This window comes from Astatotilapia calliptera, chromosome 12 (assembly GCF_900246225.1).
Source record: "Astatotilapia calliptera chromosome 12, fAstCal1.2, whole genome shotgun sequence".
NCBI classification, from domain to species: domain Eukaryota; kingdom Metazoa; phylum Chordata; class Actinopteri; order Cichliformes; family Cichlidae; genus Astatotilapia; species Astatotilapia calliptera.
The window spans coordinates 24,727,505-24,748,479 of record NC_039313.1 but is presented as its reverse complement, the minus strand read 5'-3'; the positions used below and the strand labels follow the sequence as shown (position 1 = coordinate 24,748,479).

Below are 20,975 nucleotides of genomic sequence, written 5' to 3'. Positions count from 1 at the left end.
TAATAATAATAATAATAATAATAATAGGGAAAAGAAGAGGAAGAATATACTTAAACAATAAAAAATGAATGGATAAGGCAAGTCAAAAATTAACTTTACCTGAAATGATAATATTTGTGATAGAAATTATATGGCGTTGAGATCCCCCTTTGCTAACCCTAACACAGTCGCCAGATCAGAGTTATGCTTTTATCACTGGTAAGATTAGAGGGATATTAAGGAGGATCCAGCTGATCTTAGGTCTGCTGAGGATCTGTTGCGGTCCTTCTGTCGTCTGCTGTCTCGCGATAACCCGCGAAGTTTCCGGTGTTGTGTATGTTCCTGGAAACATGGCGGCCAGCTTCCGCGGCCGTCCTATCCGGAGTCTTCGGATGCGAGGTAAGCACAAAAACCTCGGTTCAGCGGCTGCTGTAAAAGCAGGATATTGCAAAATATGATTTTGTCACGCACGCGATGACCTTGGAGTAATGTCTCGGCGTGTCCGTGGTGTGTGTTTTTGACAGGTCGGAATGACAGCGGGGAGGAGAACGTACCGCTGGATCTGAGCAGAGGTAAGCAGAGGCTTCATCACATCACCCTGAAAGCGATTATTGTTCAAAATGGATGAGGGCGATTTCTGCAAACGCTAGCCCCGCGTGGTGAAAGTCTAGACAGTGTACGCGCTTGACCCGTCACTGCTGTTGTTATTTCGCCATTTTCCCTCACTGTTTGGTCTAAAAACGTCGCTATCGATGTCATAACAACAGGCGGCAACGAGCTAACTTAACTAGCTGAGTTAGCGTTAGCTAGCTGCCCCAGCTAACCAGCCATGAAGACGCTCTGTTATTTTGATCGGCGTGAGTGGGCACGATAGCCTGTTATTTAGCCAAGTAGCCATAAGAGTTGCAGTCATGCATTTGTCATCGCTAACTGGCTGGGGGAATTGAGTCTGAAAGCTGTGCGCCGAGAAGCATTGAGGCAACACACGGTGGTTCTTCCAGAGGAGCACTGATAACACAGCTGCACAACTTGTCAGATTTACTCCTCCAGCATCAACACTGCATAGCAGTTTGTTTACACGGAGCAGCGGTGTCTGAGTCCTGGAGGCCCAGATCCCTGCTAGATTCATTACAATCGTCTCAACTAGAGACATGCTCACCTGAAATATGTGTGACTGACAACATTAAAATCTTCACCACAGGAGAGTCTATACACTTAACCTATCAGCTGCTTCAGTGCGATTTGCACTATTTACATGTTCTTCCTGATAATACCAAAACTGGGGAAAATAAAGTATGTCAGTTCCCAGAGGTTTAAAGTTATGAAATAACAAATGTGCATACTAAGTTCATGTAATCACTGTGGCATCAATTAAAATGTGATGTATTCATAACTTACTGTAAGATTGGCTCGTGATGTTTACAAATGCTTGTTACCAAAGTAACCCTTTGGGCTGGCATTTTTCTCATTTCCACTTTTGAGCGATGGATTGAGTGCAGTGTTTGGAGCAGTGAGACTGATGACTAATACTGATAGCTGTTACTTTTTGACAAGCTGCAGCGTAATCAGACTTATCATCTGCTGCGCTTTGTTGTTGAGGAGAAAGTGATCTGCGCAGCTCATTAAGCTGGTGTTTTCCCAGTTTGTGCGATGTTTACATTTGTCTTGCAGGGCAATATCTGGAAGTCATCCCACGCAAAGCGGGCGTTTAGGCGTCGACCACGCTCAGACGATTCTGTTTTAAAATGCGGTTCCCGTTTGTCAAAATATTTAACGTAGGATAGTTGAAAGGAACTGAAAACAAAAACACTTCCCGCTCAGGTCTGGCTATTTTAGTGTCTAGCCTTTGTTTTGATTGTACACTCTACATTAGTTCCAGCTAAACCAACTTCCTTCCTGCAGGATATCTATTACGGTTCATTGACTGATATTATTATGGCAATATGGCTTAACGCCTCCCTTAGTTACATTGTATTTCCTTTTCATTCTCCTTTAGAACCGTCAGAAAACTTCCGTGAAATCCTTCAAAATGTGGCCAAACCGCACGGAGTCAGTAACATGCGAAAACTGGGCCACCTGAACAACTTCATAAAGGTAACGCTGTCAAGCTCTGATAATTTTTGCCTCATTTAAAGACAGTTTTGCCTCGCTGAAATGTTGTGAGACATGCAGCTTTTTGAGAGGGTTCACTGGGTTCAGATATCTCACAAGATTGATTAGCTGCTCCTCCTCTGTAGTGTCACCACTGACCTCTCCTTGATCTTTTCCTCTTGGGTGTTGATGCCAGCAGGCCTAGTTGTGCCTGTCACTGTGATGCTGACAGTGAATATAACAGGAGCTCGAGGGATAGGAGAGCACTTCAGTCTAATGTGCATCTGGAGCAGCGCTCAGACTTTGAAATCTGAGATTAATAGTGTCTGGTTATTGTTTGTATGGACCCGAGACTTTGATTTGTTAAAAAAAGAAGAAGAAAAGATTACTTTAGTCATTTTTTTCTCTTCTGGTTTTTAATGTGGATGATAAAAAAAAGAGGATTTAGGAGGATTTTCAGTTCAGCAAGGCTTAAAACACAAATATCCTAACATGGATTGTAACACATGTGAGCATATGCAGGTTTTAAATTCTTTTGACCATGCAGTATAACTGCTCTGATTCACTTAACAGCAGTAAATGTTACTGATGCAGAGATGAATAATAGCTATAATATCCCCAAAAGTTTAATCTGTTCATCTGGACGTAGTGTTTTCAGTGGGAGAAGCGTTTCGTCACTCATCTAAGTGTCTTCTTCAGTTGATTGTAGAATGACTGCAATAAAAAAAAGAGTATGAAATGTAAGTTTTTTGCTCATTAAAAAAAATCTGTTTTAGTGTTATCGCTCATCCTTCAGGTCAGCCCTGTTGGTCAGGACTAGTGACCTCTCGAGGGTGTTTTTCTCCTGTCAGCCCAAAACATGCTGGAGTACTCTCCTTCCTGTTATTTTGAACAGGAATAACAGGGGTGGAGAAAATGAGTTAATGATTGCGAGATGAGTGTGAGATAGAAAACTAGCACTTTCTTGTGCCTTGAGCACACTGGCTTTGCTGACTGTCACCTCAGGTGGGGAAAAAAAAAAATCAAAGCCATGTGCACAACTGTCTAATTTACCACAGTTTCACTCTCTCCGTCTGCAACTACGCTGGGGTCGAATTGGTATAAAGTTTGTCATCTGAGTGCAGGTATTTGTCTGCTCTTCACTTTGTTGTGACAGCTCTGTCTGTGTCTGTGTGCAAAGACAGTGATGTGCAGTATTTTAAGGAAGCTAACTAAAAACCAGTATTATCAGAACACTACTGGTTTGTGGTATCTGCAGTTGTCCATGCACATGTTTACAGGAGAGTTTAATCCTGATCATAGCTATATCCTGATTTCCTCTTTCACCACACTGCCTCAGACCACTTCTGACTGCCGGTCATAAGCATATTGTAAACAATTGTTGGTAGCTGTGTGGCAAGTGAGTACTGGCCCTCCTACAACTGTGCAGTTGGCACTGGAGCAGGCTCGAGGCTGAGTGAGAGCATGGGTTTGTGTGCCTGTAATCTGTACACCTAACTCTCTTGTTTACAACTGACTGGAGGGTTATAGCCATGATGTGTGTGTGTCCCATTAGAGCACCATGACTCCGATTCCTTATAAGGGTTCCAGGACAGTGAGGGTTAGCTAATCCCCCACCCCCCCGGAGAGCATCACGTGCACCCTGTCCCCATCTCCTCTCCTCTCCTCTCATTTGCCTGTTTGGGCTCTGACATCACAGCTGTTTTAAAACAACCCTGTACTCCTTCTTGCCTCTCATCACCCATTCCACCCTGCTCCGTCTTGCCTCATGCTCTGCTGTGCTTTAGGAAATTTATGCTCAACTTTGAGGAACAGTTTAAACCAAAAGTACTACAGTGGTTCACTTTCATTAGGAGACACATGGCAGAATAGACAACTGTGATGGAGGAGCATTGACTTGTTGTGTGAAGGAGCCTCAGTGTACCTCTAAGAACGATGTTACAGAACATATAAGACCATATTTGGAACATTAAATATGTAAAATATTGATTAGAGTTCACACTCTCACTAATTGTTGTGTGCAGCTCTACAGTTATTAGGGAGATGTAAACACTCCACATAAGATTTGGATAATGATTACATAGAAACATGGGGCTGACACTTTATAGCTGATTTCAGTCATTTGAATACCCTTCTGGCTTATACTTCGCAATTGCTGTGGCTTTGTTCTGGCAATGTTACCTCTTACACAGTGACAGCAGATTCATTCACTTCCCACATAAAGGGCCCACAAGGCCATTTTTCTGCAGTAAAAGGGAGAAGTGATCGATCTATTTTTTTGTTTGTTTTGCTACATTTTTTAAAATTTCTCTGTCTCCCTCTCTCTCTTTGATTTAATAGTTACAAGTACTGCAACTCTTTATTTTATTATTTCACTGTGTTTACCACAGATTTATATTGTCTCTCATCCTCAAAATCATACGTGTAAAGTCATTTTGAATTGTGGGCTACATACATCCTACTTTGAGCCTACGTGATAAATTTGTAAAATTACAGAAAAAGTAGTAGTAGTAGTTCATTGCCCAGACCGTCGTTTTATAACATGTGAATTTTTCATTGTCCTTTTTTCCTATCTAGTATGGAAACATGTTATAGTACATAGTGGAAAAAACAGGAACTTTTTTCATTTAATTGTTTATACGTTACTTAATTACTTAGCTGTATTATCAATAGCAGTGGTGAGGGGTCTTTTATCAGTAGGAAAGCTGTAAAAGTTATGAAAATACAGTTAAAAGGGTCATAAGTCTGTGCGCTTCATCACATTTCCCAAAGCTGTCCAGTGGGCCGCTTTGGAGTCTTTCCCGGGCTCATTCTGGCCTCCTCCTCTGGTCTCTCAGATCAATAAATAAATTTAAGAAAAAGTGTATTTGATGAGTACTCCTTTTAAATGCATATTGAGATGTGATTTTTTTTTACGACATACTGCACAGCCTTACCTGCCTTTAGGGAATTGCTAAAGGTAGACATTCATGCTGGAAACAGGGTCACACTGACTGCCAGACCTGATAGGATAGAGAAAATAGGAGCACATATCTAGGCTATGAGAGAACAATACAACAGAGTTAGTCCAACTATTGAAGACTCTATTTTATGTCCTTTGTGTTTTGACGTACTATCATACAAGCATGTGCTTAAGCGACAAATAGTGGCAAGTGTTTTGCCTCTATGGGTTTCCTACTTAGAGCCTCTAAATGAGTTGAACACGTTTTTTTCATTCACAGTTATCCATTAAATCAACATGTACCTGACTGGGCTCGATTTACTCTCGTCCTTCACTAAAACCATGCTAATGGAGTCATGGCCATATTGAAACCATTTTTATGTTTCTGTTTTATAGCTGCTGTGCAGCATTGGCCACCGTGAGGAAAATTTTGGGTTTACATATGAAGAAATCATCATTTGGTAAGTAATCTCAGCTACCGATAATAGTGTAAGTGTGTCCTATTTAATGTGCGCTTTTTATTTACTCTGGCTGTTAAGCTGTTCTGGATTTGGAATAATGATGACGTGAATGTGCGATTGAAAAGTACCAGTCAATGAAGTAATGAAGGAAATAGTCATATCTTGTGTCAGGTTGTCCGTGCTCTAGTTTTAGTCACTTTATTGTTTGTTTTTAATCTCTAGTCTGCGACTAGCTCTCCTTAATGAAGCTAAAGAAGTGCGTGCTGCGGGGTTGCGGGCGCTTCGCTACCTCATCAGAGATACCAGCGTACTGCAGAAGGTCCTCAGACTACAGGTGGATTACTTGATAGCCAGGTGAGCTCCTGCTTTGAACCACCCAGTCAGGTGTAACAGTTGTTATCTTACTAAATGTTTGGGTTTTTTTAGTTAAGTTGTTAGGGTGTTTGTAGTACCATGCTTCAGCCAGTCTTCTTCTTCGGCCCAACCATGGTACATGACTGATTGTTATGATTGTGGATTTTTTCAGATGCATTGACATCCAGCAGAGTAATGAGGGTGAGAGGACTCAGGCTCTACGACTTGTCCGAAAGGTAAAAACAAGGCGTGTGTTTTGGTGATCTTTGTTCCTTCTGACCATTTGCAGAGTCGCTCTCATGTCACTCGAGGAATTTGCCCTCACTGCTCACTCCTGTGCCAGCGAAATGCCACCAGAAAGCTCCCGGGGTTAGCAGGAGTGTCAGTGGGGATGGTTTGCATGTGTCTGCAGGCGGGGTTATTTATAGTTTAGTAGTTTACTGTAAATCTTCACACAGCGCTTAGAGTCATAGTGCTGTGGTTTCAGCTTTAATTTCTTGAAGGAACTACCAGTTTTACAAGCACTAAATATGTGACCTTCAGAATAGTCAGATCCTGTTTTGGCATTTCAAAAGTTGATCTTCTTTTTCTGGAGTTCTCCAAAAAGCAGCCATAAAAAAAGCAAAACAGTGAAGTTATTTTTTGCCTCTCTTTGTCGTGACTTGTTTTGATGACTCATGTTCCCGTCCTCTTCCTCTCTCTGTAGATCATCACTGTCAACGCAATGCTCTTCCCCACGTCTATTGCAAACTCTTTAATTGCTGTGGGGACCGACGGCCTGCAGGAGAGAGACCGCATGGTGCGCGCCGCCATCGCCATCGTTTGCGAGCTAGGTAAAGTGCCTGGTGTTTAAAGATGCAGGCCGGTGCGGTTGCTATGCATGGTGCTCTTTGGGTGAACAGAAAAACTTGTGGAGAACTATTGTTGTTTGACATTATTATTAATATTATTATTATCGCCATTGCCTGTGTAGCCCTGAAGAACCCAGAGGTGGTGGCCAAACGGGGAGGCCTCAGCACCATCCTTAAGAGTGTGATAGACTGTCAACTAAGTCGCATCAACGAAGCACTTATCACCACTATCCTCCACTTACTCAACCACCCACGCACCCGCCAGTATGTGCGTGTTGACGTCGAGTTGGAGGTCTGTGCACACACACACACTGACACACATAGTTTATGAATTGAGAAGAAGCTTCTGTTTAAAAATGAGCCACTGTGCTGGGAGCCATTCCAGTCAGGATTAGCAGAGCTGTAGGTGCCCGTCTCTTTCCCATGGAGCTTACAGTAATCAGTTACAGCATTTCTCCAAAGCCTCATTGTCTGTAAACACTTGGGACAGTAGCAGCTCATCACTGCAGGCACACAGATGTTATATAACATGTGCAGCAGGTTAATTATTACTGCAAGATTTTTCCTGACAGTAGTAAATAGAGATGTAATTTGAAGCTCGCTTTACTGTTGTTTTGTATGCATCAATTTTCTCTGTTTTTGTTCTCTGTTCTCCAGCAAATCCTCGCGCCTTTCACTGATTTTCACTACCGTCACAACGCAGACACGGCTGAGGGGCAACTCAAGTGAGTGTGTGTGTTTAGGTGGTATGAAGAGCCTGTGGTTGAACTGTGCATAGAGAGAGAGAGCGAGAGAGAGGAGGGTTTGTGTAGTGTTTTTGTTAGGCGACCCTTGTTGTCAGGGTGGCTTGACTCTGCAGCGGCTTGCCAGAGGATGTGAAGTCAGATTTTTATAAAAGATCTTTTATGTTTTGTTTGTGTTGTGTAGTCTGAACAACCACCGGCTGAAAGATCATAACGATGTTGTGTGCACAGAACATGATGTCCACTCTTTAACGTGTGTTTTTCTTGTTCACAGGGAAGACAGAGAAGCCCGTTTTTTGTCCAGCCGAATGGCTATAGTGGCTGCTTTCCGCTCCTGGTCCGGTAAGGGCTTTAATATTATTCTTACTGTACATACTTGTTAGGAATACCCACTGTTAAATATCTCCTATTCTCTCTCTCTTTTTTTGTCTCAGGAATTATCAACCTATGCAAGGCTGGAAATTCTGGAATCCAGTCTTTAATTGGCTTACTTTGCATACCAAATATGGAAGTTAGGGTGAGTAAAAAAATGTTTGGCCCTTAAGGAAGTTTGATATTCAAAAACACAGATTTTTCTGATTCTTGCCTGTGAAGATTCCAATCAAGCGATTGTTTTTATTGTGCAGCGGTTAGATGGAGTTGCGTTAGAAATTAAAAATCAACCAAAATTTCCTGTATGAAACAGCCTTTTTACTAATGTTAAGTCTGCTTGGCTTCAGAGGCTTAAAGCACAGAGTGTTTTTGCCATGCCATCTTATCAAACCATTGGGTTCTCTCAAGCTTGCAAATCACTGTTTTACACAGCATTAACATTAGTTCTAACTGTTCTTTTCCGCTACTTAACAATGCCGCTTTTGCCATATCTATATAATTATTTTTAACCAATTTTGCAGAAAGGCTTGTTGGAAGTGTTATATGAGATATTCAGGCTTCCTGTGCCCATTGTAACGCAAGACTTCACTGAAGCCCTTCTAAGTGTTGGTAAGTAAAAAATATCTAATTTTCAAATAATTTAATCCCCATATAAAAACAAGCAGTGGAACTGTTATATTAAGTATTTGATGTAAATAGCACATTTCACTAAAGTTAAGAGGGGAAGCATGAGATTGGAACAGTTATGTAATATAAGAAGGAAAAAAAACACCTGGTTGAAGATCTGACTGCTTGTTAGGTTAATAAGTAACACGACGGGGTGTGAAAAGCAGAAAACAATGCGACTTAGTCATCTATCGCACAAAATATCATTAAAGATTTGGAGAAAATGGGAAACGAGACAGCGTCAGAAAACCAACACTAAATGACCGTGGTCTTCGGGCCCTTGTGTGACACTGCATCAAAAACAGGTTTTTGTTGGGTTTAGAGCATCGGTCCTCAACCTTTTTTGCGCCACGGACCGGTTTAATGTCAGACAATATTTTCACGGACTGGCCTTTAAGGTGTCGCGGATAAATACAACAAAATAAAATGATACGACCAAGACAAAAGCTGTGGTGTTTTGTAAATATAATAATAATAAATGCAAATTCACTGTGTTATTGTGCAACTTTATTAGCTGCGTCCTCCTGAAATGCGCCAACAACAATGAAAGTAACATCCTCCTCTCTGCCCCTTAATGCTCTCTGGTCACTATGGTAACACGCAAATATTTCTTTCAAAATAAGAAACACAACTACAACACGGAAACAGAGTTAACGATAAAAACCCTGAAAACCATACATTTCACACCCGAACCTCAACTCTTGTGGCCTGGTGCCAGATGACTCACGGACCGGGACCTGTTCGTGTCCCAGGGGATGGGGACTTCTAGTTTAGGAACACTTCTGAATATTTTTATCTGTGGACACAGTTCATAGTTGGATCCACAGATACAAATTAGACCATCCAAAAATCCAGCTGTCCTTCCTGAGCCAACCAGAGCTCATTTAGGAGGGAGAAAGCTGCCCAGTGGTCTCATCTGCTTCATTCTGTAGTGTAAAGAGGGGCCATCTTGTTTATTACCAGGATCTGCTGGGGTTTGGAGATTAATTAGTGCACATTACATGGATAACTGGGCAAATCTGTGAAGGCCCAAATAATGCTTAATGATACACAAGGTAGAAATTTTTGGAGCAACATGATCATAAAGTCCATTTGAAGGAAAACGCTTTCATTTAGCAGGACAGCACCGAAGCACAGTCTGCATGTCTACATAATAAAATGCATTTAGTGACCCACTGACTACATTTGGTGTGTTTTGAACTAAAAAAAAGTTAGCTTAAATTCTAAATCACCAGGAAACTACGACACGTTTGTGCTTTTGTTCTCTGACATAGTGTGAAAAATGTTCCAGCTCCACTTTTTTGAAATGTGTTAATGCAATCAATTTCAAAAATTAGCATTTTGTCCTGCTTAAGATTAAAAAAAAATCTTTGTTTCAGCATTTCATATGTTATCTCAGTACAGCCTTTGGTTAAATGTAGAACAAAATTTCTTTTAGACCCCTAGTAGGTCCATGTTTTACACACACTGACAGACTGGTCTGTTTGCTCTGTTCTCCTTCAGACCCCGCCAGGTTCCAGGACACCTGGAGACTGTCTGACGGGTTTGTTGCTGCCGAGGCCAAAGTTATCCTACCCCATCGGGCCCGCTCTAGGTGACAAACGAAAGCACAGGATAGAAATGAAATATATTGACAGAACTGTTGTCACTTCAGTGTGTAAACAAGCCATAAAATGATTTTTATCTGCTCCCTTTATTAGGCCTGACCTAATGGACAACTACCTGGCATTTGTTCTTTCTGCCTTCATTTCCAGCGGGCTTTTAGAGGTGAGCTGACACAGTAAAAGCACAATAGGTTTAATTTACTCAGGCTAGGAGTGTGTGTTTCACAGTATTTTATTAACAGCTTTTGGGTGGCTTTTATATTGATGTCCTTCCTTGTGCCTTTATTTTTGATACTGTAGGGCCTTGTTGAAGTTGTGACCAGTAGCGATGACCAGCTTGCTGTCAGGGCCACCATCCTTCTGGGAGACCTTTTACACATGGTAATAAAAAAAAGTATAATTTTGTGCATTTCTAAAAGTTTCTAAGCTATATCTTTGTTTCTTTGACTCCTTTGGCTTCTTTTGCTATACTCACCAAGGTTTTATTTCTCTCTTGATCAGGCAAATACCATCCTTCCTCATTCCCATAGTCACCACTTGCACTGCCTTCCCACTCTCATCAACATGGCAGCCTCCTTTGACATCCCCCAAGAGAAACGACTGTGAGTACAAACTGCCACACACGCAATCACTCTTGTTTTTTTTATTGTAACAAAATAATTTCCTCTAATCTTTAGTCATCATTCTTTGCAGTGTTCTCTCATAAAGATGTTCTTATCAGTAGTGCTGATTTCAGGGCTATAGACTGGTCATTGACTCGCTGGTAACAATCAGTCGCTAATAAAGCGTGTCCACGACCGGTTGACGAGTGGTTGCTGGAGGTTGAAAAGTGGGTGCTGCACAATAAGCTTCCTTGGATTTACATTGGTTGCAAGCAGATTGCCGTGGTCACCTGTAGTTCGTGTGGAAGAAAAGGGATCTGTTCGCCTTCAACGTTCAAAGTTGTGCATTTTCAGTGATAACGTTGGCATCTTCCATGTCACACCAACTCGATCATTTTGAAAATTTCATCCAGCCACTACTCGCCAACTGGTCGCCGACTAACTTGTAGGATTTACTTGAATACGTACTAGTTGTTAAACCACTTTTAAAACATCCTCCATCTTTGTCTCTATGCGCTCTAGGCGAGCAAGTGCAGCCGTCAACAATCTGAAACGTTTCCATGAGAAGAAGAAGAAAGGTTTGAAACCGCACAGTCTTTATCTGGACCACATCATTCGCAAGTCTGTGTCGTCACATAACCGCAGAGATTCACGTGTCCACAAAGACATCTATGTCATTAAGGTAAAGATCAACATCTTTTACGTATTTTCCATCTTACGGTTGGTCTTGGCTTTGGCTTCTGTGTGTTTGTTGCAAAGTATGTGGTGTGTTTAGTGTAGCTAGAAAGAGGGAGGCTGTTATTTGCTGCAAACCTGATTTGAACAATTTAAGCCAAAAGTTTAAACATTTAAATAAAAAAAAGGAGTTTTACTTTCATATTTACAGCTTCTGTTTTTTCTGCTTCTGTGCTCAGGACACAGAAGAAGCACTGATGATGAATCTGCGAGACAGTCAGATTCTCAACCACAAGCAGAATTTGGAGTGGAATTGGTTGCTTATTGCCACCATCCTCAAGGTCAGGCTGTTCTCATGTACCACCACAGACTCGATGTTTTGTTTTTACATGTGTAAAAGGGTATTTTTTTGTCTTCTCAGTGGCCAAATGTAAACCTCAGGAACAACAAAGATGAACAGATGCACAAGTAAGCCTTTTTTATTTAACCACAGCTCATTACAAGAAACTGAATTTGTTCAGCGTGTTTTTCTCACATCCTGTTTTACATTTCTATTTGTTTTTGTCTGATGCAGGTTTGTTCGGAGGCTGCTGTACTTTTATAAGCCCAGTAGTAAGTTGTACGCAGGGCTTGCGTTGGATCACCTAAAGGCCAGACAACTCACTGTGGTTGGCTGTCAGTTTGTTGAGTTCCTCATGGATTCCGATGAGGTTAGAGAGGTTTACACTGATGCTCGTACTCTAATTTATTTCTTCTTTTTGGTCATTTACGAACCCACCTTTGTTTTTGACGCTTTATTTTTTCCCCCGCCATCAACCAGGATGGCCAGGGTTACCTGGAGGACCTGGTGAAGGACATGGTATCGTGGCTCTCCTCGTCCTCTGGAATGAAGCCCGAGCGCTGTCTGCAGAGTAATGGCCTGCTCACTACACTCAGCCAACACTACTTCCTCTTCCTGGGGACGCTCTCGGCACACCCACAGGGAGTCAAACTACTAGAGAAATGTGGCCTGTTTCAGTGGTGAGTGAGCAGAAAAGTCTTTAATCTATTTTGAGCTTTTCCAGGCCTGCAGAGTGAAATTGTGTCAGAGCTGTTTGATTAAAAACATCCTGCAAGGTGACATTTGCACTTTTTTTTCTCCCCTCTATTTTCAGCCTGCTGAATCTGTGCTCTGTAAAGAACCAGGATGCTGTGCTGAAACTCGCTGTATCCACACTGGACTACAGCAGAGATGGTCTGGCCAGAGTGATCCTCTCCAAGATCCTCACTGCTTCTACTGATGTAAGCAAGCTGTTAAAACACTAATATTGTAATTAGTAGTAATGGGGAAGTTTTTTTTTTTTTTTTTCATGCACAGTGGTCAGCAACCTCTTATCACACTGCCACATTTGCAGGCATAAAATAAACTGAATCATCTATTGCCAAACTTGCCCTTTTTTCTTTTTCTAAACACACCCGATCACCTCATTTTCCTCCACCCACCACACCTTCTGAGAAGTCGTAGGCCTCTTGGCAATTAAATGTTCGCACTACCCCTGATCACACAATACTTCTTGTCTCGCTGTGCAGACGTGCAGGCTGTATGCTACCAAGCACCTCCGCGTGCTGCTGCGTGCAGGCGTGGAGTTCTTCAGTAGCTGGGGCATGGAGCTGCTGGTCACACAGCTTCACGACCACAACAAGGCTGTGTCCATGGAGGCCCTGGACATACTGGATGAGGCGTGTGAAGACAAGGTGAGTGATGATGCCGCTTAGATTGTTCTCAGCAAAGCAATTAAATAATAAAATAGCAAAAGCAGATAAGATTAAGCCCATCGTGTTATCTGACAGTTTCGTTTCGTGCCCATTCTGCTGCTTTACAGGCCAACCTTCACGCTCTAATCCAGCTGAAACCAGCTGTGTCCCACCTGGGAGACAAAGGCCTCTTACTGCTCCTCAGGTAGGTGTTTACCACTACAACATTACAAAAACAGTGTGTCACTCTGAAATAGTCCTTCTTGAACACACTCTACATCTTTTTTTCCCCTGCATTTTTAGGTTCCTGTCCATTCCTAAAGGTTTCTCCTACCTCAATGAGAGGGGCTATGTCAGCAAACAGCTGGATAAATGGCAAAAGGTATTATTCAAATATCAGCAGACAGCTTAATGAAATCTCATTTAAAATATTCTGAAATCATGTGGCTATAACAAGGACACATACAAATGAGTTTCCTCCCCTCACCCCAACCGGTCACGGCAGATTGCTGCCCGTCTCTGAGCCTGGTTCTGCTGGAAGTTTCTTTCTGTTAAATGGGAGTTTTTCCTTCCCACTGTCACCAAAGCGCTTGCTCATAGTGGGTCATATGATTGTTGGGTTTTTTTCTGTTTTCTTTGTATTGTAGGGTCTTAACCTTGCAGTATAAAGCACCTTTGAGGCAACTGTTGTTGTGATTTGGCATTCTATAAATAAAATTGAATTGAATATTAAGTAGACTGTGCATTGCAGGAGTATAATCTTAAGTATGTGGACCAGATAGAGGAGCAGCTCAATGAAGCACTAACAACTTACCGCAAACCTGTCGATGGAGACAACTACGTCAGACGCAGCAACCAAAGGTAAGAAGGGTGAAATTTGGGGCCATTCGATGAGCTGTAGCAGTGAATGGGTTTTTGACTGTGCCTGATTTCTTTGGCCATGTCTCCAGGTTACAAAGACCAAACGTCTATCTCCCTGTGCACTTGTATGGTCAGCTGGTTCACGATAAGACAGGCTGTCATTTATTAGAGGCTCAGGTAAGGTCTCTCTCTTCTCTTTTTTTTTTTTTTTTTTTTTTTTTTTAAACTAAAAATGATCATTCAGCTGTTCTGTAGGACTAAAGTGCCATTTGTCTTTTATTTTTGCCCCATCTGTTTCCAGAGTGTAGTGCCTGACCTTAGCTACACGATTCGCTCCCCGATGCTGGACACCTGGGAGGGCATCAAACAGCTCAAAGCTGCTCTCTGGGCACTAGTCAGTAACGCAGATTAATCCGTGTCACATAAGTTAATCTTTAATGATAATACAAAGACATGGGCTTGATTGTGGTTGTTTTTCGTTTTGTTTTTTTGTTTTTTCAGGGCAACATTGGCTCTTCAAACTGGGGTCTGAATCTCCTGCAGGAGGAGAACGTCATTCCTGATATCCTTGCATTGGCTCAGCACTGTGAGGTGCTGTCAGTGCGAGGGTGAGCTTTTCTTTCTTTGTCTTTTATTCAGTTACATTTAAAAGCGTTACTATGGAACATGTAGCGTCAGACTGTTTTTTTTTTTTGTGTGTGTTTTTTTTTTAAATTTCATAGAGCAGTATTTTGTATTTTGACTATCACTTGGTGTCCACAGGACATGTGTGTATGTGCTGGGTGTGATCACCAAGACCAAGCAGGGCTGTGAGGTACTAAAACAGTTCGGTTGGGATGCAGTCAGACACAGTCGCAGGACGCTGTGGCCCGTCACTCCAGACGAAGTGGACACGCAGCTGACCTCTGAACTTTCTTCAGTACCGAGCACGCTCAGTCTAAACTCGGAGTCCACCAGCTCCCGCCACAACAGCGAGAGCGAGTCTCAACCAAGTACGTAGCACATTGCCTTTGCTTTGTCACCATGTTCTCCAAAACGATTGAAATTTATGTTTTGTTTCTTTAACAGATCTCTATAATAATCAGTAATTATTGCTAGAAGTTGGACGTTTTTAATTAATTTCATTTCTCTTAGACATGTACATCCTGGATGATGACAAGTGTGATGTTCTGGACCAGTCGGATGAGACTTCTTTATACTTACACTCCAAACCAGTCAAAGACCGTAGCCCCTTTACAATACTGGCCTCTACTCGCTTCGTTCGCACTCGCTTCCTGAACTCCCTGTCTCTCCCCAGCAAGAAACTGCGCTCCACCAGTGACCCCAAGACACCATCGGGCTCCCGAACCCCCACTGAGCTCAAGACTGGGAGTATGAGGCGGAACAGGACAGTGACAGAGCCCTCTGTCTACAGCCCAAACCAGGGGGACTTTACCCCTATCTTTAATGGCCGAGGAATGCCAAAGAGTCCAACGGTCAGTCTGGAGACATCATTTGTTGGGACAAGAGGGGGCTCAGAGGAGCACTTGGTGGATGGCAGGCTGTCGAAGGGAGGAGGCTCAGGCCTCGGACTTAGTACTCTCGGAGGCCAGGGGGCTGCAGAGCAACATAGCCGGGAGAGAGAGCAGAGCAGCCGGGAGCGTCTAGCAGGAGATGGCGGCTCTTCTAGCGGAGGCAATGTAGGAGGGGGTGGCGGAGGTACTCAGTTTAAAAGCCGCAGTCAGAGCTTTAACACGGACACCACAACGAGCGGCATCAGCTCCATGAGCTCCAGTCCCTCTCGGGAAACCGTTGGTAACCCGGAGCATCCGGAGGCCGAACCGGATTCCTCTGACTGCGTGAGCCTCAACACAGTAGTGTCTGCCAAGACTGTCAAAACACTCTCATCCCTCACCCCCCAGTCACAGACTAACCACATGTCCACGTCCAAGTCCTCCACTGTCTCTCTGGTACCTCCCGGCTCCTCCCACACCCTCCCCCGCCGGGCTCAGTCTCTCAAGTCCCCCTCAGTGACCACCATAAAAAGCCTGGCTGATTGTAGCTTCATGTACACCAGCCCGAGAGACGCGCTGGGCTACGCTACGCTGAAGAGGCTTCAGCAGCAGAGGATACACCCATCTTTGTCTCACAGTGAAGCGCTGGCTTCACCTGCCAAAGATGTGTTGTTCACAGACACCATCACTATGAAGAGCGGCAGTCTCGATTCCAGACTAACTCCCCGCAGGTAAGTCGGCTCCACTGCAGGGTTTGCTTCATGGAAACGGAACATCTTAACCCATCTCTATTATTCTGTTGTCTTTTTGAGCGTATTTAATTTAGGTTTGGTGCCACGTGAAGATGTTAGCCGTCAGCCTAAAGAATGTTTAAAAACATGCCTGAACCTGAGTTTTCGCTTTTAGTTTTTTTGTACCTTTGGAATGACAGATTTTTTTTGGGGGGGGGGTGAAGGGTGTCTTTTTGTGCACCTTCTGCTGTGTCTGTCAGGATATCAGATAGGAGGGTTACCTGTCCAGAACCCAGCGCCGTAAGTTCGTACCGCAGGCTGTCCAGAACACTCGTACCGCGGTGGGTGGACCTAGCTTGTGTCCTCCTTTAGAGATGTAGCTTCTAGCACCAGTCCAGACAGATCAATATGTTGTTGCTGCTTTAGTAGAGTACTAACTGCTCTTTGCCTACAGTTGATCCATCAGTGCTTTCCTGTTGTGCAAGTAAGTCCCACGTAGACTGGTGAATTTCTAGTGGCCCCCCTGTGACCCCAACTTAAAAATATAAATGGCAAACAGGTAGAGATTAGTGCAATTTGATGTTTTACAATGTGTCTAGTATAAATGCATCACAGTGATAAGTCATGCATAGAAAAAATGTGGTGGGTAAGGTAAGTTAGTGCAAAAAGCAGGACCAGAAAATAAGGAAATGTGAAAGAGTGTGAAAAAAGAGCTAAACCTCTGATACAAAGGTGTAACAGATGAGTTCATAACTCTTAACCTGTACATTACCCACTGATTGCACTAGAAAAATAATTCATTTATAACTTTAAACCTCAGACAATGGAGACAAAATGTCTTTTGCTGCCGCTGCTCTGATGGCGTTCTGCAGCAAAAAAAAGTTTCCCCTCTCTGTTCTTTTACCAAACATTTTTTCCCATTTATTCCCCATGTTCCTTTTCTTTCCCAGCCTCTCCCCCCGGATCCTCTCACGCACCTCTCCTCTTGCCCTCCCTAGGTTTCTGAAAGCTCTGAGTTTTGCCTCTTTGGATAAAGAAGAGCTACTCAGTCCAATCAACCAAAGCACCCTGCACCGCTGCTCTTCAGTACGCTCCATGGTCTCCAGCGTCACCTTCGGATGTAACGACGACTACATTGGCCTTGCACTGCCGATGGACATCCATGACATGTTCCACATCAGAGACTCTGCCTACTTTCAGCAGAGGATCAGCCCGCCATCGGAAGAGCGGAAACGTTTTCTTTTCGGTGACGGCGATGGTAACGTCCACTTTGCACATAATTAAATAAACTATTGAAAGCTTATGAAAGAAAGAAACAAAGCTGCACAAAGACAAGAGACTGATTTCTGTTGGTGCTTATCACCTCTATAGGTGATCGTCCTGCCCTCCCAGTGCTGAAGCAGCAGTTTAGTATCTCAGAGCTGATTGTGCACCGAGGAGACACCCCGAACCACATGGTGGGCTCAGAGGAGACGGGCCTGCAGGTTCACACTGAAGAAAACTGCCTCTACTGCGTGGGAGCGATCGTCCTTGGATACCCCACCCAACCACTGATCAATAGCACACACTCTCGTACAGGTAAGCTGACACGCGCACACATTCAGTCATTTGAACGGATGCGGATTGAACCTAACAGATACTTCAAGGAATGCTTTTTTCTTCCCATCTTTTCTCGCAGATTTTGTCGACTTTCCATCATGGGGAGGCCAGAGCGGCCACCGCCTGGAGGTGATGCCACAGTCAAAATTTTCTGGGGTGTCAGGCTGCAGTGATGCTGCTGTGTCACAAGGTTCAGTCTCTGGCACACCTACACCTGGTGACATTGTCATTGGTAAGCTCACAAATAACCACAATATGCTAAATTAAAAAGTGCTGCTTTGTTCCAGTTGAAAGTCGTACTGTCTCTTTCTCCATCAACTCATTTGTTGGACCTTTTTTCTCTTTCCACCTGTTTCCTCTCTCTTTCTCTAGACCATCAAAGCAAATTAGAATGACAAAGGAAGTCTTTATTTAACTAGGAAAGTCTGTTTAGTTTAATCTTTTTTTTGTTGATGAGTGTCCTAAAATGACCAGTGGCAGGACAAGTGAGTCAAACTTTGTGCCCTGTGGAATATTCAGTCCTTAATGTTTGATTAAAGTTCAGTTCTGTGGAATAAGCAAATGCAAAAGCCCACACACACATTGATACTTCAGCATAAAATTGCAGCATTAATAAGAAATAAAAGTTAAACCCAAACTCCCAGACATTGACAATGAAGTAATTTCTTGAAGGTTTAGTTTTGAATTTTCATTCAATGTTTCTTATTCCAAGAAATGATGTAACAGAATAAGTATTTAAGATGAAGTCTTAGGGAGTTTATTAGTTTTACAAATGACTTGAGATCACTGCATAGTTGGTTCCAACATAATAAGAATCACATTTGAACGAATTAACGAGTCAAACAAATCTCATCATCCACACTGCTCTGCATCAGTTTTCAGCTCTCCTGCTCAGGCCCAAGAGCCGCCCCACTCAGCTGCTCTGCTCTGCATTTATGGATTAGTTCTCCACACTCTGGATTCTCCCCCCAGTTCAGCTGCGCTTCCCACACTGCCCCGCACAGCCAGCAACCAGTCCAGTTCCCCATTTGTGTCCAATAACACACTCCACCCAGCTCTGCCACGTCTCCAACAACCCACTCAGCCCTGCAATAATTAATCACGTTTTATTGAACTTTATCAATCAATCACATGCCGCTAGCTCTGGATCAGTTTATAGCAGTTTTTATATCAAACTATGTATAAACAATAAATGTTGCTAGGAAACCTGGCATGCTGCAGGCTGATTTGACTGTTTTTCTTCTCATCCCACACACTTCAGAATTCACTGTATGATGAATAAACCCAATTTTAGAGACAGTAATAAATTATGAGGAGATGGGGTTATATTTTAATTGAGTTACTTTATTTATAAAGTGCCATTGGGTGATAATGAGTCCCTTGGTTTTGTGAACGTAAATAAGAGTGTATGTATAAATATTCGCTTGCTTCCCTCAGGTGGCAAGGCGATATCCGAGGACGGCCCCGCCTCTCGAGTCTTACTGAGGAAGGAGGTGCTCCGCCTCATCATCAACCTCAGCTCCTCCGTAGGAACCAAAGGCCACGAAACAGGACTACTGACGTAAGGCTCCTTTTCCCCCTTTTGTGCATATACTCTGGATGCATTTTAAAGTTGTTTTTCCAAGGTCTCTAAAATATTTCATCTCTCTTCAGGATAAAAGAGAAGTTTTCATATGCGTTTGATGACATTTGCCTGTACTCTGAGGTTTCTCATCTCTTATCCCACTGTGCATTTCGCCTGACCTCAAGACGTTTCATACAAGAACTTTTCCAGGATGTGCAATTTATGCCAGTAAGATCAATTGAAACTTGATTTGAAGTTTTTTAAAACGGACTGTGTCCTTGTGCTTACATGTTTAATCACTGTTCTTCTTTTGGTTCTCCCCAGATGTTTGAGGAAGCAGAAGCAATCCTGACAAAGCAACCAAAACCTGTTGAAGAGGACGCTGACCCTCCTGAAGAATCCTGATCATCCCATTTCTCCCCCATCCCTCCTGCTTTCCCTGCACAGCTGCAGACCCGGCTTCTTATCACCCTGAAAGGAAGACAAAACTGAAATAATATGAGTTAAGGCTCTGAAGATGGGGTGGGGCATTTCGATGTGTTTCTGGTGGATTTTAACAGCACCACAGCCAAGGAAAAAGAGGAGATGGTCATCAGTCACCTTACATACGAGCTGGAAACAAAGGACGTCAGCATCTATAAACAAATGTAATCCGACACGCCTAATGCTGTCTCAGACTTTTTTTTTCTTTTTCTAAATAAAAACACGGGAAAAAGGGGGAGCAGTTTAACCAAATACTGTTTTCAAATGGACTGGCGATGTCGAGCAACACTCAATAATACATCAACATAATGCTCAGCGACAAGCTAAATCATTAGGACAAAGACTCGAGCTGTGTTTAAAAAACAAACAAAAAACTATCATTTTTTCCCTCCTCTTTCCAGAGGTGGTCTTGTTTTTTTTTTTCTTTTCTGTAATGAAATAAGTCATGTCGTCGTGTCTGCCCAGTGGTTCCTCAGACCTTGCATTCTTTTCTTTGACAAAACACTACAGAGGGATCCTGCTGATTTTAAAACGTACCTGGAGCCTTCATATCCCACCCCAACTCGTGATCTGTTCTAGCCGGATATGTGCTTTTGCTTCTCTTGCCTCTCTACTTCTTACAACCTGTAGCCTCTTGTCAGCACAGGTAGCCAATTGCTTTTCTAGTTCTTGTATCTCAGACAATCAAACATCACTAGTATTCTATTTTCTAAAGCATTATATCTACCACCCTCACGCAGTACATGAGAAGAATAGCACGTAATTTAATGCTAGTTTATGCCATCCTTTACCTGCTAAGGACTTCTCGTGGTTTTTTTCTTCCACTGCATTTTTAGCGAGCTTCTCTGGAAGTGGGTCGATCCTTGGAAAGACGCTCGGAAGATTCATTGTAGATTCAGTCCCAATCTCTGCTCACACGTGTTTCCAAACTCTGCGTAAACCCAGCGGCTGCCCATCTCTATACCTTCTTACCTTTGTGCTTCACCTCCACTGCATGTCCAACAAGCATGGCGAAGTTGTAATGTCACCTGAACGTGTTTCTTGCTTGTAAAACCTTTTTAAAAATAGGTTGCCATTACTTGCTGCCATTACGTTGTAGGACTATAATGACCCCTGGATTTGCCTCCACCATGCAGTTTCACAGGGGGGAACGCGAGCGATGACTAAAGGA

At 43.0% G+C, this 20,975-nt stretch overlaps 1 protein-coding gene across 4 annotated transcripts; it reads left to right on the top strand.

Annotated features, from left to right (window-relative positions):
• Window positions 1–257: 257 nt before the first annotated feature.
• LOC113033494 (rapamycin-insensitive companion of mTOR) lies at window positions 258–20,268 on the top strand. 4 transcript variants are annotated; one of them, XM_026187330.1, is made up of 38 exons: window positions 258–378; window positions 504–551; window positions 1,976–2,073; window positions 5,408–5,472; window positions 5,695–5,826; window positions 5,999–6,062; window positions 6,533–6,659; window positions 6,800–6,969; window positions 7,335–7,402; window positions 7,695–7,762; window positions 7,855–7,937; window positions 8,314–8,401; window positions 9,962–10,052; window positions 10,159–10,225; window positions 10,363–10,443; window positions 10,564–10,664; window positions 11,187–11,346; window positions 11,579–11,680; window positions 11,761–11,807; window positions 11,914–12,049; window positions 12,160–12,359; window positions 12,494–12,620; window positions 12,909–13,073; window positions 13,202–13,278; window positions 13,377–13,455; window positions 13,825–13,934; window positions 14,024–14,111; window positions 14,236–14,328; window positions 14,436–14,542; window positions 14,697–14,926; window positions 15,069–16,158; window positions 16,383–16,499; window positions 17,157–17,416; window positions 17,530–17,736; window positions 17,837–17,989; window positions 19,195–19,318; window positions 19,411–19,549; window positions 19,646–20,268. In XM_026187330.1, the coding sequence occupies exons 1-38, from the start codon at window positions 330–332 to the stop codon at window positions 19,724–19,726; spliced, it is 5,292 nt and encodes a 1,763-aa protein (XP_026043115.1). In that variant the 5' UTR covers window positions 258–329; the 3' UTR covers window positions 19,727–20,268. The 4 variants fall into 4 exon arrangements, with proteins under 4 accessions (XP_026043115.1, XP_026043114.1, XP_026043117.1 ...); XM_026187329.1 differs by having other exon boundaries at window positions 17,109–17,416; XM_026187332.1 differs by lacking the exon at window positions 16,383–16,499.
• The last annotated feature ends 707 nt before the right edge of the window (window positions 20,269–20,975 follow it).

What these genes read in the sequence shown, in the direction of transcription:
- LOC113033494 (XM_026187329.1), top strand. Translation starts at nt 330, where the DNA reads ATGGCGGCCAGCTTCCGCGGCCGTCCTATCCGGAGTCTTCGGATGCGA. An exon ending in GTGTTGACGTCGAGTTGGAG is followed by an intron (nt 6,970 to 7,334) that starts GTCTGTGCACAC and finishes TCTGTTCTCCAG; the next exon opens with CAAATCCTCGCGCCTTTCAC. An exon ending in AGCTGGATAAATGGCAAAAG is followed by an intron (nt 13,456 to 13,824) that starts GTATTATTCAAA and finishes TGTGCATTGCAG; the next exon opens with GAGTATAATCTTAAGTATGT.